At 44.0% G+C, this 18,363-nt stretch overlaps 1 protein-coding gene across 3 annotated transcripts in view; it reads left to right on the top strand.

Moving 5' to 3' along the window:
- ogdha (oxoglutarate dehydrogenase a) overlaps positions 1-16,545 on the top strand; it is a 37,226-nt gene extending 20,681 nt beyond the window's left edge. For 2 of the 3 annotated variants that reach the window (XM_072682520.1, XM_072682519.1), the window contains exons 5-23: positions 4,459-4,574; positions 5,590-5,744; positions 5,933-6,079; positions 6,582-6,672; positions 7,314-7,493; positions 7,976-8,104; positions 8,223-8,402; positions 8,592-8,744; positions 9,478-9,580; positions 10,177-10,305; positions 10,397-10,547; positions 10,840-10,967; positions 11,643-11,821; positions 12,526-12,597; positions 12,759-12,884; positions 13,009-13,081; positions 13,606-13,769; positions 14,443-14,597; positions 14,846-16,545. In XM_072682520.1, coding sequence (XP_072538621.1) covers positions 4,459-4,574; positions 5,590-5,744; positions 5,933-6,079; positions 6,582-6,672; positions 7,314-7,493; positions 7,976-8,104; positions 8,223-8,402; positions 8,592-8,744; positions 9,478-9,580; positions 10,177-10,305; positions 10,397-10,547; positions 10,840-10,967; positions 11,643-11,821; positions 12,526-12,597; positions 12,759-12,884; positions 13,009-13,081; positions 13,606-13,769; positions 14,443-14,597; positions 14,846-14,966 — 2,552 coding nt within the window. In that variant the 3' untranslated portion in view covers positions 14,967-16,545. Of the gene's footprint in view, positions 1-400; positions 438-4,438; positions 4,575-5,589; positions 5,745-5,932; positions 6,080-6,581; positions 6,673-7,313; positions 7,494-7,975; positions 8,105-8,222; positions 8,403-8,591; positions 8,745-9,477; positions 9,581-10,176; positions 10,306-10,396; positions 10,548-10,839; positions 10,968-11,642; positions 11,822-12,525; positions 12,598-12,758; positions 12,885-13,008; positions 13,082-13,605; positions 13,770-14,442; positions 14,598-14,845 lie in introns of all 3 variants that reach the window. The other variant, XM_072682521.1, reaches the window with a different exon arrangement.
- The last annotated feature ends 1,818 nt before the right edge of the window (positions 16,546-18,363 follow it).

The raw sequence follows: 18,363 nt of genomic DNA on the forward strand, positions 1-18,363 counted from the left end.
GATCAAGGAAGACTTTTTAATGAATCAGGTATCGGCTATTTTAATCCCTTGTTTCAACCACAGTGTTCAGAGCACCACCTGGTGTTCTCAAGGCACAAGTAATGGACATTAATACCCAGCCCAGACAACCTCAGAAGATTAATTTCCCCATGTAATTTAATTAGTTTATTATTAAGATGATTAAAAAAGACTATCATTATATTTGCTTGTTGTTTGGAGGGTGGTGATGTTTTCTGGCTAACAATTAAAGCCTGGTTTAGTCACATTTTATTAATTAATTTATTTTTGGATCGAATCTTAAACACCTGATCCTGGAATGAAGCAAAACTCACTACAAAATATTAAGACTAATTTCTGTGTTTCATGTGTTTCCTCTCCTCTTTTCTGCTTTGCTTTGCAGAGTCTGACTGCAAATCTCACTTTACTGAATTCTCTCAGACCGTAAAAAGGGGTAAATTAATGCTCTTGTAACCAGAGTGCGCCTGTGTGCTCCTGAAACACTGCGGTTTACGTTAACGCCTGTTGTTGTTGTTTTTTTTGCAGCTCTGTGCTTTAACAGTGTTGCAAGCGCTTAACAGCACAGACGGACGTCTCGGCCTGCCCGGGCCGATAGCGCTCAGTGCCGGGTCGTGACTTGGCGGCATACGTTTGCCTTTTCTGGAACTGTGTGTTGGGTTGTGAATGACCCTGTCTGTCTGTTGTTCTCTCGCGCTCTCACGCTCTCTCGCTCTCTCGCTCGCTGTTATACACACCCTCTAAAGGCACTTTTTTTCCGAAACTAGTGCAGTTCAGTTCCCGAGTCTTACACCACCTCTTAGGAAATATTCATTAGCCTGATCCGGTGTGCTGGGTTCTGCAGGAGGGTACAGTACCATCTCAAAGTTTCACTGAATGTTTAATATATGGACCTGAATAAACAGCACAGTTTAGGCCCCTGATCCCGTTATTCTTACCCCCGTCTCTCAGCAGTGAGGGAGTTTTTACTGTAGAAGCTCCAGATCTCATTAGAACGGATGCAGGTGAGCATAAACCCAATAAAAAGGAGAAACAAGAGCTTCTCATTCTGAAGAAAGAAAGTAGTGAGATCTTGTCGGTGAGCTAGTCTGAAGAACAGAGCTCGGTTCCTCCAGGTTTCTCCTGGACGCCCCCCAGTCCAGCCAGCACAGCGTGGAGGATGTGTTCAACTCCATCAGCAGCAGCAGCAGCAGCAGCTCACCTGATTTACCATCATTAAGCCCTGATTTACCACCAAACCAGGTGCTGATCTGAGGAGAACTCTAAATAACACTAGACTCCATGAGAGAGGAGAACTTTGGAGATGTTTTAATGATGAGCACAGTGATGGAGAACCTCCTCCACCACTTTCTGTAGGCGTGTTATTCTTCACTTCCCCGTGATCTTTCATTGTGTCTAAACTTTCCGTGTCTAAACAAAGAAAAGCTTCTAATAGCTGGTCTGTCCAGATGGTACTGTGCTCTCCTGAAGAGCAGAAGTTGAAACTGGGCTGGGGAAGTGTGGGGAGGTGTGTAATTCCCAGGATGTTGACACGCAGTACTGTACTCTGTGATGTGGCTGGTTGCCTGCAGATCGGTATGGAAGGGCATTGAGCTCCGCTTTTGTCTTAATATGGACATGTCCTTTTTTGCTTTGTGTGAAGACGCGTCGTCTGATCTAGCTGGGACGGATTGGATGTTTGAGCTGGAGATGTTTGCACTGTGAATACACTCTGGTATTGAGTGCCCAGGTTCACCTTGGTTTCTCTTGGTTGCAATGGCTTTTGAATGGCTGTTTTCTTTCTTCCATTCATTTTCCCAGTTACATAAACACAGACCCACCCACACACACACACACACACACACACACACACACACACAGGCCAATACATCACTCTCTCTCTCTCTCTCTCTCATGCTCACTCTCTCTCTCATGCTCACTCTCTCGTCCTGTCTCTCACCTTGAAGTTGTGACTAATACACAATTTTTATTTATTTATATATATATATATATATATATTTTTTTTTATTATTATTATTTTTTGTATCATTGAGTTAAAAGTCGCCTTCCCAGCATCCCCCTCATGTGCACTATGGTGCATGACTGCTGCTTCTATTCCCATGCTGTACATCCCATATCAATGAGAGCAGGTTCCATATGGCGAGAGATTGACTGCTTTCCGAGTCTCTTGCACCAGTAATATTAAAATACACACTTCAATATTAGGCATGTCATTTCACACCTGTTATTAATGTGGATTTAACACCTGTCCACAGTTCCTCCACGGTTCCTCCACAGTTCCTCCGCGGTTTCTAATGAAATAAAACACACTAGACGTGAATCTGTTCTCATCCAAACATACAGATGGCCTTGCACTGATCTGGTGCTGGTTATTCATCCAGACCTTATTAATGCCTGTATATCTTGTATGCTCTCATGTGTCTTCTCTGAAGATGGGGGAACACGTCCATCCCGTCCGGATAGCAGGCTACATTAAGTGGCGGTGTGACGCACACAAGACTGCTTTAATCGTTTCCTGTTGAAATTCAAAGCTCTTTCCACTGAACACTTGGTTGTTAGTTTCTTATTACATAAACCCAATGATGTACCGTCTTCTGGACCTCCTTGGAAGTTGGTACTTAACGACTTTGGAGCTCGTAAGGATGCTGAGATTTTTGTTCAAATCAAACCACAGTCTGGCTCAAAAACAACTAGCAGTAAAATGCTTCGGCAAGTGCCGGCTCATATCAAACAGTGAGAGAGAATATAAAGATAGAATAAATAAAATACAAAGATAAAAGCAAACATGTAAAAAAAAATTCAAGTGGGAGAAGAATATATACAGAAATAATCTTAACGAAAGTATGTGAAGAATAACAATGTATATATACACATAGATATATATATATACAAATACATACATGCATGTATTTTTTAATGATATATAATTAAATATATATTATTATAGTATAATTATATATAAAATGAATTTAATAGGTGGTGAGATGAGTTGCAGATTAATTATCTAGAGGAATTTAAGTGGTTCTGGTTAGAACTGACAAAAACGTTGGGAAAATTTGCCCTAGGAATTTGGGAATGTTGGAAAATTCGCTAAAAGAGAGCTAGCTTATTTGGAGCAAAGTATGAATATTAGGAAGAAACCAAATTACAACCAGTTCAAAATGCACTCTACTATCAGTGTTTATTCATTGACTCCCCAAAATTGGAAAGTCAAGGTTCGTTGAGTTTCCCTATTACTGCCCGGAATACCATTTATTTTTAAACATCATCAAATTGTCAGAATTGAAGGCGGGTTTATTGTAACAGCAGCACACATTTAACACAATAAACAAACCCTTTTAATCTTTCACAGATAAATCAATCAGTGTGCAAGCTTTATTTTTATAAAGGCTTCCTATACTCTCTTCACGTGAGTCTCTAGTCAGGAGAAGGGGAAAAAAAATTCAATGGAAGTCACTTTGGAGCATTTCTATTGGTCCATTCATAGAGAAATTCTGATTGACATTATTTCAACAAGCGGAAAACGACAAAAAATAGGTTTATAAAATTTGTCCAGGAAACCTGTATGCCTGTTTTGGTAGCCTAGGTTTAGTCCCTAAATTAAAAACCAAATATAGGTCACTTCGAAGTCGACGGGAAGGTTCCTTTAGACCCTCATCTCTTTCTAAAGGGATTTTATGGAACCTAAAGGGAGGTTCTTCTATGGCGTCGTTCAAAGAACCTTTTCTAGGTTCACAAGTTAAAGCTCCACCATGTTGCACAATCTTCAAAACATTGTAGCTTAGCCAACCTTTCACTTTCTAAAGCTGCATACAATCAGCACATCAGCGCTCAGCTGCTTCAGCCAGTCATACTAACACTGATAAGCCAATGGATGTGAATGGATGTGAATGGAGGATGATGATGATTATATACATGATAACAATGTTAACCTTCTTTTTTTGTTTTTTTTTATGTATTTATTTTTATTTTAACCTCCCCTAAATCTCCTCGCTGTCCTTCTCTTTCTTTTTATAACCCACCTTCCAACCTTTCCTACTTTCCTACCTCATTCTTTCTCCCTCCGTCCATCCCTTCCCTTCTGTTGTCCACCTGTCCATCTGTTTGTTAACCCTGAACGTCCCATTCCCACTCTTGTGGCTTTGGCTCGTTCGTGTTTCTTGTTTTTTTGCTCCATTTTTAAATAACATTTTAATATCTTTCTAACCCATATCAACCATACGTAATCCATCATATCACTGAATGTACTGTTTTGAATGTGTGCTCATGCTGTTTGTTGATATTCCACGCCTGCTTCCACTCACGCTTCTCCTCATCGCTTATGTCTTCCTCCTCTCTTGCTGTCTGTCATCCTCATGGCTGCTGCATCCCTTTTCTCCTCTCCTCTCCTCTCCCACCTCCTCATCTCCTCTGCTTGTCGTGTGGCCTGCCTCTGGCCTGTAGGCTTCTATGGCCTGGATGAGTCAGACCTGGATAAAGTGTTCCGGCTGCCCACCACCACCTTCATTGGGGGCACGGAGAGCGCGCTGCCGCTGCGGGAGATCATCCGCCGCCTGGAGGTGAGAGAGAGAGAGAGAGAGAGAGAGAGAGAGAGACACACACACAGTTATACTAGGGGCGTACATCAAATTACAGCTGACGATTGGCCAGAGCGTGCATTGAGGTGCATATTATCATGCTCAGATTTGATCCAAATAGGAAGGGGTTCGGCTGCTTTACAACGTACCCATTCCCATACACTGTCCTTTTTGTTGTGCATAGTCCCATAGAGGAGCTCTGTCAGTATAACAGACGCTCTGGAGCAGCCACGCTTGAGTCTGGCACGAATTTCTGCAGCACTGGGCTGTGGAGCAGTGGAACTGACTTCTCTAGAGCGCTGGAGCTCCAACTAATACTTCTCGGATAGGTTTGAGTGGCATTTTCTTTTCTCCATAACTAATCATGCATTATCAATACTTGACCTTACTTATGCTGTGATGGCCGAATGCCTTCAAACCCTTACAGCAATGTTTCAAAATCGAGTGTAAGGTCTTTGCAGAAGAGTAGAGGCTGTTATTGCTGCACAGGGAACACAAACTCCTTGTTATTACTCTTAATTTAAAAAGCAACACTGGAGAAGCAAGTGTCTACAAACCTTTGGCGTTAGTGAGGTCAGGGTGTTGGATGATCACCACCTCAACTCATCCCAAAAGTAATGGATGGAGCACATCCATCATTCCAGAGCACACAGTTTTTCCACTGCTCCACAGCTTAATGCTGCTGGGGGGCTTTATACCCCTCTACTAACCTACGCCTGGCATTAGGCAGCATGGTGCCAATAGGTTTATGTTGAGTATCTGCTCCAGAGAGTCCTATTCTATTGGCAGTACTTCTCTACAGGGACTAGACAAGCTGTGTGTTTGTGTGCGCATTTGCACATCAGTGTCAGCAATGGCTGCAACTTAAAGCAGTTGAATGCATTTATTCGAAAGGTGTCCACAAACATTTGGCCATTAAGTGTAGTATTTCTCACCAAAGTCATTGTGAAAACACTGCAAGAGTTAGCCTGCTAATGGTTTGCTGTTTTTTTCTCAGATGTCGTACTGCCAGCACATAGGTGTGGAGTTCATGTTCATCAACGATCTGGAGCAGTGCCAGTGGATCCGGCAGAAGTTTGAGACGCCTGGAGTCATGCAGTTCAGCCTGGAGGAGAAAAGAACGCTGCTGGCCCGCATGGTCCGCTCCACCAGGTTTGTACACAGCAGCGCCGTCGGATTTGAAAAGAATGTGTTTGGTCTCAGAAACGGACAGTAGAACATGGTTCTAGATAGGTGAATCTCCCTCGTGGGACAGAAGTGATGTTAGTTCTCCTGTTCCAGTCCAGAGAGGTGTGTGTGTGTGTGTGTGTGTAATTGCTTACGCCTTGTGTGTTGATCAGGTTTGAGGAGTTCCTGCAGAGGAAGTGGTCTTCTGAGAAGCGGTTTGGGCTGGAGGGCTGCGAGAGCCTCATCCCTGCCCTTAAAACCATCATCGATAAGTCCAGTGCCAATGGCGTTGAGAACGTCATCATGGGCATGCCTCACAGGTATGATCCACAACACTCAGGACATTGGAAGCTTAGTGAATGAGCCTGTTTACACTGTGCATTAGCACACGTTTTGTATCTGGATAATATCTGGATCTACTTTGACCAGATTCCGTTTACACTGGTCAGTGAAATGCACCCCAGGGTGACCAGATCAGACCTGAAAAGCTCCTCAGATCCATATTAATTAATACTCGTATTTCCGCTTGTCTGATGGAATCCGATCACGCTGCGTCCCGGGGGTTTACATCTTGGCTTGTGAAATCCGGACGAGATCAGTGTTAGTGTTAATTCCAAGTGTAAACAGGCCCAAAACTGGCTTAAACCCCTAAACCCCAAGAGCCTCTGATCTGAAAACCTTATTTTATAGAACTTTTGATTTTTATTAGTTTATTAATTGTAGCAGTAATTATTTCTTTAGTCGTTACTGAATATTAAGGGATTTAAGTAGTTTCTAGAGGTTGTCATTAAGTATTGGCTGTGTGTGTGTGTGTGTCTTCAGGGGCCGCCTGAATGTGCTGGCCAACGTGATCAGGAAGGAGCTGGAGCAGATCTTCTGCCAGTTCGACTCCAAACTGGAGGCTGCTGATGAGGTCAGAGCAGGAGTGACCTTTTCAGTGCAATATGTTTACTATATGGACATTTAAAGTATGAAAGTATTGGGACACCTACAGGAGCATGACACCCCAGTCTAACCCCATAGGCTGTATTAATATGGAGCTGCTCCCCCTTTGCTCTAAGCTCTACCAGCAGCAGCAGGTCTGGAGCTCTGCTGCAGTTACTGAGTCAGTTGGAGGCTTTTCTGCACTCTGCTCTGAGCTCAGCACTCGGCCCTGACCCCGCTCTGTACGTTTACGTGGTCTGACAGACACTCGGTGGCTGAGCTGCTCTCTGTGAGCTGTTCCTCCTAAACTCTTCCACTGTTCAATAATAACACCACTCACACTGGATTTCAGTGAGCTCTTCAGAACCTCCCGTTCTTTCACTGATGTGTGGAAGAAAGGCAGACTGCAGGACTAGAGGCTTGATTTTATACACCTGTGGCAACGGGACCGAATCAAACACCTGTGTCCCAATACTTTTGTCCACATAGTGAATTTTGTTTGTTAATTTACAGTTACAGCTGGTGACACTGATATGAACCCACACATGCTTTATATAGAGCAACAATTACTAGTTGTGTGTGTGTGTGTGTGTGTGTGTGTGTGTGTGTGTGTGTGTGTGTGTACACCAGGGCTCAGGTGATGTGAAGTACCACTTGGGGATGTACCATAGGCGGATAAATCGTGTAACAGACCGGAACATCACACTGTCTTTGGTGGCCAACCCCTCGCACTTGGAGGCTGTGAACCCTGTGGTTCAGGGCAAGACCAAAGCTGAGCAGTTCTACTGCGGGGACACGGACGGCAACCGGGTGAGCAGCGCAGTCGTCAGCTTTGACTGAAATATCTTTGTGTTTTTGTTTATTTAATTACATTAAAAATTAAAATAAAGAGCACAGATTAACTGCGTGTTTCATTATAAAGAGTGTAATCAGTGGAATTCAGCATATTTTAAGTAAAAATCACAATATGTAGTATGGGGGAGTATTTAGGGGCAGTTTTAAAAAATGATGATAAAAAAAAAAAAAAGTCTTTAAATATCGTGATATTAAATTTGTCCATATCGCCCAGCTCTGCCTTCAGCTAAACCTACAACTTGGGTGTACTTTGGATACTGGGATAGATAAATAGATACCTACCTACCCACCCACCCCTAAGTAATATTACGGTTTCACATTATTTGAGGTTCTTTTTTTTTTTGACTGGTGTGTGTGTACTTTTTAATCTGTTGTATGTGTGTGTGTGTGTGTGTGTGTGTGTGTGTGTGTGTGTGTGTTTTTATTGTGTGTGTTAGGTAATGTCTATTCTACTCCACGGTGATGCAGCGTTTGCTGGACAGGGCATCGTCTATGAAACCTTCCATCTGAGTGATTTGCCTTCATACACTACCCATGGCACAGTTCACGTGGTGGTCAACAACCAGGTACATGTTCACTTCCTCCTCACTCACTCACTCACTCACTCACTCACTCACTCACACACACACACACACACATGCTATAAAATAGCTCTATATATTTCTCTCTCTCTCTCTGTCACAGATTGGCTTTACCACAGACCCCCGTATGGCACGCTCCTCTCCGTACCCCACTGATGTAGCCCGTGTGGTTAATGCCCCCATCTTCCATGTTAACGCGGACGACCCAGAGGCGGTCATGTATGTGTGCAACGTAGCAGCTGAATGGAGAGCCACCTTCCACAAAGACGTTGTGGTCGACCTGGTGAGTGTCTGTGTGTCGGGTGGTGGTGGTTGGGTTCAGAATCTCCGATGACATAAGTACAATGACACCCAGTTTATGCACAGGGGAGGCTCCACCAGTCTCCACCTTTTTCATATATATGTATATATACTTGTACTGCAGACTGTAAAGAACACATGCATATTTATGACCCTGTCTCCTTTCGCGCAGGTGTGCTATCGCCGTAATGGACATAATGAGATGGATGAGCCCATGTTCACCCAGCCGCTGATGTACAAGCAGATAAAGAAGCAGAAGCCTGTGCTGCAGAAATACGCAGAGAAACTTATTGCTGAGGGTGTCGTCACACGCCAGGAGTACGAGGTCAGAACGCTCACTGCCCACCACACCTCAGTGACTGTCACACAATCTCACAGCCATCACACTGGCAAATATGTAAGCCAGGCCACACACTTTCTACACTGTCCTTACATAGCAATCAGTAATAAAGGAACCTTTATTGCCAACACAGATGTGCAAATGCACACATACAGCTTGTCTAGTCCCTGTAGAGACGCACTGCCAATTTAATAGGACTCTCTGGAACAGATACACCTGAACCGATTGGCAACATGCCTAATGCCAGGCGTGGGCTAGAGGGGTATATAAAGCCCTCCAGCAGCATTGAGCTGTGGAGCAGTGGAACTCCAGTCTTCTCTGGAATGATGGTGGGGATCCATCTAATACTTTTGGAATGAACTTGGGATGAGGTGGGGTGGTGCTGATCATCATCCAACATCCTGACCTCACTAATACGCTTGTTGCTGAATGCAATCAAATCCTCACAGCAGTGCTCATCCAAAAACATCCCTGGACAGTAGAGACAGTAGAGACACCCTTGGTTTTAGAAGAAACAATGAATGAGCAGGTGGCCCAACACTGTTGGCCATATAGTGTGCATACACCCACACACACACACACAGCCCAGTAGGCGGTAGGAAGTAGGAGAAAGGCCTAAAACTCATCATGGCTCTTCCAGATGAACAAATACTGTGTGTGTTTTTTGTTTACGTCCTGTGTGCCTCATTGATCACATCATCACTGTGGTTGTCTGCAGGAGGAGATTGCTAAATATGACAAAATCTGTGAGGAGGCTCATGCACGCTCCAAGGATGAGAAGATCCTTCACATCAAGCACTGGCTGGACTCCCCCTGGCCTGGTATGTATGTGTATAAGGTGTAATGCCAATTTGTAAAATAAATAAATAAATATTTGTGGACACCCCTTCTAATGAATGTATTCAGCTTCTTTAAGTTGCACGCATTGCTGCTGACACGGGTGTGCAAATGCACACTCGCACACAGAGCTTGTCTAGTCCCTGTAGAGAAGTACTTCCAGTAGATTAGGACTCTCTGGAGCTGATAGATTAACATGAATCTAATGGCACCATGCCGCCTAAAGCTACGCGTGGGCTAGAGGGGTGTAATACTTAAAATGTGGAGCAGTGGAACTGTGTTCTCTGGAAAAATGATGCTCCGTCACATTAATTAATTTTTTATGACGAGTTGGAGATGAGGTGGGGTGGTGATCATCATAGTCATTATAATCCAACTGATCTCATTAACGCTCTTGTTGCTGAATGCAGTCAAATCTTCACAGCCATGCTTCTCTAGCATTCCATCTAGTACAAAGCTCCAACAGAAGCAGGATAAACTCTTTTTAATGCCCTTGATTTCTTACGAAAAAATGTACGAGCAGGTGTCCCAATACTTTTGTCCAATGTAAAAAATGTGACATGCCTGTGTTTGTGTCCAGGTTTTTTCACTCTGGACGGGCAGCCCAAAAGTATGAGCTGTCCTTCTACTGGACTGCCCGAAGAGGAGCTTCTGCACATCGGACAGGTGGCGTCATCCGTACCCGTGGAGGACTTTACCATTCATGGAGGTATTTAAACATGCACCCAGGTGCTCTGCAGTAGATATTCATCCTAACAGCAGCAGCGCTGAACTCTGCTCTCTCGCTCCCTCACGCTCAGGTTTGAGTCGTATTCTGAAAGGTCGTGGCGAGATGATCAAGAACCGGACAGTGGACTGGGCTCTGGGAGAGTACATGGCCTTTGGCTCTTTGCTCAAAGAGGGCATCCACATCCGCCTCAGCGGCCAAGATGTGGAGAGAGGAACCTTCAGGTGCTTTACTCTCATTAAGTAGTTCACAAGCGGGTATTAATGCTTTATTACTGCTCTAATAAAGTGGTTATTAAGGTTCCTAGATTGTAGTACCTTTTAAAAACCTACTTTATATAAATAGGCCACAGGGTGGCGCTGACTGTCAGAGCACGAATGCACTGATTTCAAATCACCCAAGCCTTTGTTGCAGCTTATTGGTTACATTTTTAAAAGACTTACTGCGCGCACACACACACACACACACACACACACACACTCTTTTCACCCCCTTGCTTGTTCTGCCTTCCCACAGTCACCGGCACCATGTGCTCCACGACCAGAACGTAGATAAGAGGATCTGCATCCCCATGAACCACATCTCCCCCAACCAGGCTCCCTACACCGTGTGCAACAGCTCGCTGTCTGAGTACGGAGTGCTGGGTCTGTATGCTCCACATTCTACTGCACACACACACACACACACACACACACTTTTGTATACTGTCTGCTTCCATGCTCATTTCATCCCTAGTGTGAAAAAGACTGGTGGAAAATTGGTGAAAAATAGTTCACTATATGTCCAAATGTTTGTGGACACCCCTTGTAAGGAATGCAAGCGTTGCCAATAGAATAGGACTTTTTGGAGAGCCATGACAGACATGGGCTAGAGGGATATAAAGCCCCCCAGCATAGAGCAGTGGAACTGTGTTATCTGGAATGATGGATGGGGCGCCATCATGGGATGAGCTGAGGATGATGAGGTGGGGTGGTGGTAATCATCCAACATCCTGGCCTCACTGACGCTCTTGTCGCCAAAGGCCCTCAAATTCCCCTCAAAAGCCTTGACTTCCAAAGAAAAAATAAATGAGTGGGTGTCCCAATACTTTTGTCCATATAGCGTATGTTGTTTCACTTTGCACTGTAGAAATTTGGCACCGTACTGTGATATTTCATGAGTCACACCCATTCCCAGGATGAACATAGCATAACCGAGGACAGGTCCCTACAAGGCATGCCGATAGGGCTCTAAATGCCCCTCCCACTATTCCTGTTTTCTTTCTTTTCCTCCTGTTTCTTTCTTCTGCTCCTCCTCCTCTCTTTCTCTGTCTCTCTCAGGTTTTGAGCTGGGCTTTGCCATGGCCAGTCCAAACGCTCTGGTTCTGTGGGAGGCCCAGTTTGGAGACTTTCACAACACAGCCCAGTGTATAATCGACCAGTTCATCTGCCCCGGCCAGGCCAAGTGGGTCCGCCAGAACGGCATTGTGCTGCTGCTGCCGCACGGGATGGAGGGCATGGTGAGACCGCATTACCCACAATTCAGTCTGCAACCCTGAATTACTGAAGTACTGAATTCATTCTTATTAACAACATGCATACAACATGGAGGTAGCAGTGTCCTGATTACAATTTAAATTAATTACATTTAAATTAATATAATTTTAATAATAATGATCATTGTAGTCAAAACAAAACCTAGTATCTACAAAATATTAATTTTACTGGAGAATAAAAAAAAAAATAGTTCATAGCATCCCCTAGCTTTAGCAACTTTCCCGACACTAGGAGGGTAAGGACTTAAGTCAGGTCTCCTCACGTGAAAGCAGCCGCCAATGCGGCATTGCCGGGCAGCCGACACACTCTGAGGAAAGTGCCGGGTCTCCAGCTCCACCACACCAGCTAACAAACACCTGTGACAGCCAACATTGCTTAAGAGTGTTGAGGGGAGTCGTGCCCTCTCAGGCTCCGGCCGCTGATGGCAAAGCGGCATGGCTTTGGGTTAGAACTCATGACTCCTTGGCCATAATGGCAGGGCATTCGGCCGCTGAGCCACTCAGAGCCCCAACCTTTTTAACCCTCAGTTAAAAAGTAATTTTGGAGAATTTCTATTGGTCTGCTCATCGTAAAATGTTGATACAATATAAAGAAGAACTGCCAGATTCACATTATGGCAAAAAGTAAAAAGGTAAGCAATAATTTCTGCTCTCTTTCTCTCTCATAGGGTCCTGAGCACTCATCTGCTCGTCCTGAGAGGTTCCTGCAGATGTGCAACGACGACCCGGATGTTTTCCCTGTAAGACCCAGTTTTGTTTATTTTTATTTGTTTATGTTGACCAGGTATTACAGGTTATTTTGTGCTATTTGGAACAGCACACCTGTCCCTCACCACCTGAGGGAGCTGCTGCACTGGGCTCTCTCTGACTGGGTCTAAAAGGTTTCAAACTCTGCTTGCAGAAAATCACGGATGACTTTGAGGTGCGTCAGTTGTATGACTGTAACTGGATCGTGGTGAACTGCTCCACTCCTGCCAACTACTTCCATGTTCTGAGGAGGCAGATCCTGCAGCCGTTCAGGAAACCTGTGAGTTTGCAATGAGTTTACACACATGCATTTGCCAAGGCTTGTACATAAGTGTACACTGAAGATGGACATTTTAAGCATTAACTGATGTCTCTCTCCCTCACCCCCTCTGCCACTTCTGCAGCTCATCGTTTTCACTCCCAAATCCTTGCTGCGCCACCCGGAGGCCAAGTCCAACTTTGACCTCATGCTGCCAGGTCAGAAATGCAACAAAGCTCACATATGTTCAGCGCTGTGTTTTAGGCCCTTGATCCCATCATTCTAAACCCTAGAGTCTCTCAGCAGTGAGAGAGTTTACTGTAGAAGCTCCAGATCTCATCAGAACGGATAAAGCAGGTGAGCATAAATCCAGTAAAAGGAGAAACAAGAGCTTCTCATTCTGAAGAAAGTAGTGAGATCTTGTCAGTGAGCTAGTCTGAAGAACAGAGCTCGGTTCCTCCGGGTTTCTCCTGGACGCCCCCCAGTCCAGTCAGCACAGCGTGGAGGATGTGTTCAACTCCATCAGCAGCAGCAGCTGCAGCAGCTCACCTGATTTACCATCATTAAGCCCATCATTAACCATCATTAATGGAGATGTTCTAATGATGAACACAGTGATGGAGAACCACCTCCACTTTCTATATTAATATTATTACTTTTGCACAGTGCTGTACATAGGACAGTATTAAGAGTGTAATATATATATATATTATATTAAGGGTGTGCGTCTCTGTCTTGTCAGGCACCCATTTCCAGCGTGTGATCCTGGAGGAAGGTGCAGCAACCCAGAACCCAGCTGAGGTGAAGCGTCTGATCTTCTGCACAGGGAAAGTCTACTATGAGCTCACTCGCGAGCGCAAAGCTCGCGATATGGAGAACACTGTGGCCATCGCTCGCATCGAGCAGGTACTGCACACGTAAAGACTTACAAGTATGCAAGTATACAGTAACGCTATTAGCATTGCTACCGCGTCAGCTGCTGGCCTCGCCACCATCACTACGCTACCGTTAGTCACATGCCGTGTTTATCAGGTCTTGGGTCCTTCACATCTAAAAACAGTAAATATGGGGTCTATATCTTAAGGCTCTGAGGGCAAGCCTGGAGTCCTTTACCAGACAGGGTCACATTCAATGCTACTGAAAACATGATAGAGGGAAGTTTATACCACAGAACCTTTTTTACATTAAATAGCTGATATTTTGGTCCCAAGCTCCCCAGCCCGGCTTTTTTATTATTATTATTTTTTATATTATATGATATTATAACTCTTTTTCTTACAAGTCTTGAGGCTGAAGCTTTAGCATTAGCTAAAAAAAAAAAGACAACACTATATTAGCCTGGTCAATTACATAACAATGCAATAATACAACATAACGTAGGCTTATTAAGAGGCTGCATTCAACAGTTATGACAGAATACACTTTGCAGATACTAAAAACTTGGCATAATCCACCACTGCAATAATTCAGATTGTGATATTAGATTAGGCTACTGAAGACTGTATCGACCCCTAATAAAAAGCTGTGTCCCTGCCAGACGAGGATGAAGTCAAAGTGATCTCTGAATCTCTGTCCCCAGCTGTCTCCATTCCCCTTCGACCTGGTCAAGGCAGAGACTGAGAAATACCACAACGCTGACCTGGTCTGGTGCCAGGAGGAGCATAAGAATCAGGGCTACTATGACTATGTGAAGCCCCGCATGCGCACCACCATTGATCGCATCAAGCCTGTGTGGTAAGTCATCCACTGATCTCTGCTGTGTCAAATACTGTGATAAAACACACACGCACGCACACACACACACACACACACACTAATACACACAGTTACTGCTCGAAAGTGCCAAAGAATGCATTCTAGGGCACCTTAATAGCAAACCTGCTTCTCTAACCCAATAATATGCTCCAGAAAAGTGCATTGGGGGGGTCTTCACTGTTTGATGATGATGATTGATGTTTTTGTGTGCACGTGCGCATGTGTAGGTACGCTGGCCGTGAACCTGCCGCTGCTCCAGCCACTGGAAGCAAGAATTCCCATCTGACGGAGCTGAAGCGTTTCCTGGACACCGCCTTCAATCTGGACGCCTTCAAAGACCACGTCTAGTTTTGCCCTTCAAAACCAAACCCTAGAAAATCTTCCGTTGTCCAGCGCATGCCCCCTAACATCCCCATCAGCCCTCCAGATCAGTTCTCCTCATTGGCGCCTGTGCCCTGTCCAAAACACAGCTTTTTTTTCAAACCCTCACCCACTTCATCTGTCACACACACACACTTCAAGCCAAGAAACAAAAGGTAGTTCTCCAAATGCAGAAAAGCACTCTTTCCGTCCTCCGCACACACACACACTCGAACACACTCATACGCACACTTGCTCGTTACCTCTCTGGACTCCCTATTGTTAGGCTAAATCCACTCTCTCTTCCGTAGCGTTCCTGCAACCTGCTGTCATCTGCAGTCTTCACGTCAAACTTGTGGGCTTTTTTTTGTAGTTTTTTTTTTTTTTTCCTTTAGAAAGCCAAGTCACAAATGACCGCACAAATTAGCATAGATGCTAACAGTTCATGCAGATTTGACAGACGGGCAACCAAAGCACAGCTCATGAAAGCTTTCTGTACTATAGAAACTTCTGAATACTGTAGAAGTGTCTCTTAGTGGATGGTGGTGGTTTCCTTCTGACCCTCTTGAAGCTAAAGCTAGTCAGATGGATGTTGTGACAGATGGTAAAAAGGTGGAAATGGTTCAAGTCCCGATGGAATTTGTACTGGATGAGTGGAGTCAGTTTTAGACCTTAGCTGACCTTCGTATCCATCCACAAGCAACGCGGTGATGAAGGGTCTCACTTTTCGCCCTGTCTTGTCGCACTGTTGGTCTAGGGTTCTTATGCTGGCTCTGAGCTAATTACATCCAAACTTCTTCTGTAAAAGGCTTTAATTTTTCTGTGATTCTTCTGTGATTTTATTTTTATTATTATACTTTTTTTTTTTTTCTTTAACTACCATCATTCACATCCAGGTAGTCGGCTGATTGTTTGGTTTCTGGAAGGGAGGAAAGATTAGCATGGTCACACTCAGGATGTTCGTTCCTGGGCGATGTTCTGCAGCAGGATATGGATAAGCTGACACACTTCCGGAGTCTTTGCACTGTTCTCTGGCAAAAAAAACAAACAATGCTCCTCAGAAACGGTTCTTTTAGATGTTTGATGGTTGATTGTATTTATACGAATATGTCCGCACAAAAGGAATACACGGAGGTTGGTGGATAATGCGGAGAAAGTACAGAAGGGCGGTGTGTGCAGAAGATCGAGAGAGCTGCCTTGTCCCATTTTGAGTGTATTCTCAAACCTGCACACTAATACCTTCCTCCCCTGCCCCCTCCCCCCCTTCTGCCTAGCATAAACTTCATTTCTTATGGTTTGCTTCCGACATCCCATGTGCCAAAAAATAAAGAAATAAAGAAATCTCTGCTCTGATTGTAGGGAATAACACTGTTAGGAGAACAGCAAGACTGAATTCACAGTTGTGTCCTGTTGGTTTGGGATTGCTCTACAAAAATGACAGGAAACTGCATCTTTTGCTCGTCTCTCTGAAAGAGAAACTGAATGATTTTATTTATTTTTATTTTAGGGAGCTGAGAATCCTGACCTTGTTTATCTTCATTCAATAAACACATTATCTTCTCAAAGATTGTGACTTTTATATATTTTTTTATTATTATTTATTTATTTATTTATTTATTTATTGATCACTATACACAGACCTTGCTTTATGGGGACAGTGAAGATACACCCTGTCCATATGTTTGTGGACACCCCTTGTAATGAATACATTCAGCTACTTTAAGTTGCACCCGTTGCTGACACACAGCCTGACCAGTCCCTGAAGAGAAGTACTGCCCATAGCGTGGGCTAGAGGAGTATAAAGCCCCCCCCCCCCAGCGTTGAGCTGTGGAGCAGTGTGGAGCAACTGAGGTCATCCCACATCCTGATGAAATCCTCACAGCAATGTTCCTCCAAAACCTAGTAGAAAGCTTCCTTTCTTTCCCTGGACAGTAGACACAGTTATTCCAACAAAAGCAGGAGCTGCTCTTTTTAATAAAATTGGTTTCAGAAGAAATGATGAACAATGAGCAGGTGTCCCAATACTTTTGTCCATGTAGTGTAAATTAAATTAAACTGGCTTTATATTCATGTAAACAGAGCTGTGTTACTTTCTTAGCCGTTCATTCATGTTTCGAGTCAAGACGATCGTTAAGTAAGGTGCCAAAGATTCACAGCGGACCACTAATCTGTTAAACATGGTGGTGGGGGTGTTGGGAAATCTGCAGGGAGATCCGAAGTCACACCTCACACCAAAGTCTTCAGTCTCAGTCTTAAAAGTTTGAGTTTTCTGCTTCTCACCTTCCAAGTTTTTCCCAGACATGTCTGTCAAAGACGGACTATAACATTCCTTATAGCGAGAGGACAGCGGACCACTGTTGGTCCATTTACGGCAAAGTTAGCGGCCCACGGTTCATTTAGCTCAGTGTTTTCTGGGCAGCCCACCAGTGGTTAAGCAGAGTATGAGCCAGAATGCCACTTTTTCAGACGTTTCACTTTTTTAAAATTTTCAGTTTTAGCAGCAACATTTTTAACAAAATAATTTTACTTAGATTTAGTCATTATTATTTTTATAGTATAATTTATTTTAATATTTTTATTGAAAATATTATATGAATATGTTCCAAAATAAAAGTCCCTGTGCATTTAAAATTAAAATTAAACATGACAATTATCCCGGGGGTCCGAGGGTGGACCAGCAGTGGCAAACAGTTGGTTTGGTGCCGTCCTTATCCAGCCAGTGGCCCGATCTCTACACAGCTATGTTGAAAAGGCTGGAGCCAATAAGTTTCTCATTTGAGTACGGGCTGAATTGAACCAGCTAGGCATGTTACAAATATTAGAGCAAGTGCTCAAATACACACTTTTTAGTATGTCTAATGTTAGCACTGTGCTAACATTAGCTCGTAGCTAGCATTGGCACTACTAGACAACTTAACTTTCACAATCTTAGGTGCCGTAATTAAATGGACACCCTGGCAGGCCCACCTTAGTTGATGGTATTGAGAAGTTTACTATATACAGAAGCGAGTTCTGAGCGCTAGGTTGTTGCTCACAGGGTTATAGGTTCGATTCCCAGTCCCTTAAGCTTGTGTGTTACAGCATGGTTCACCCTATGCTCTGACCCCAGCTTTCTAAACTGGAATATGCAACAAAAATTTGTTTACTGTGTACTGTACAAATATCCACCGATCAGCCATAACATTAGTACCTAATACTGAGTAGGTCCCCCTTGTGCTCAAGACCTCTGAAGGTGGCCCGTGTTATGTGGCACCAAGACTAACATTAGCACCAGGTCCTTGTAAATCCACATTAGTGAGCCATAGATGCCCATGACCCTGTCGCCATTTCACCGGTTGCACCACTACATACCAAATCAAATCAAATCAAATCAAATTTTATTTGT

This window comes from Salminus brasiliensis, chromosome 6, assembly GCF_030463535.1.
Source record: "Salminus brasiliensis chromosome 6, fSalBra1.hap2, whole genome shotgun sequence".
Lineage (NCBI taxonomy): Eukaryota > Metazoa > Chordata > Actinopteri > Characiformes > Bryconidae > Salminus > Salminus brasiliensis.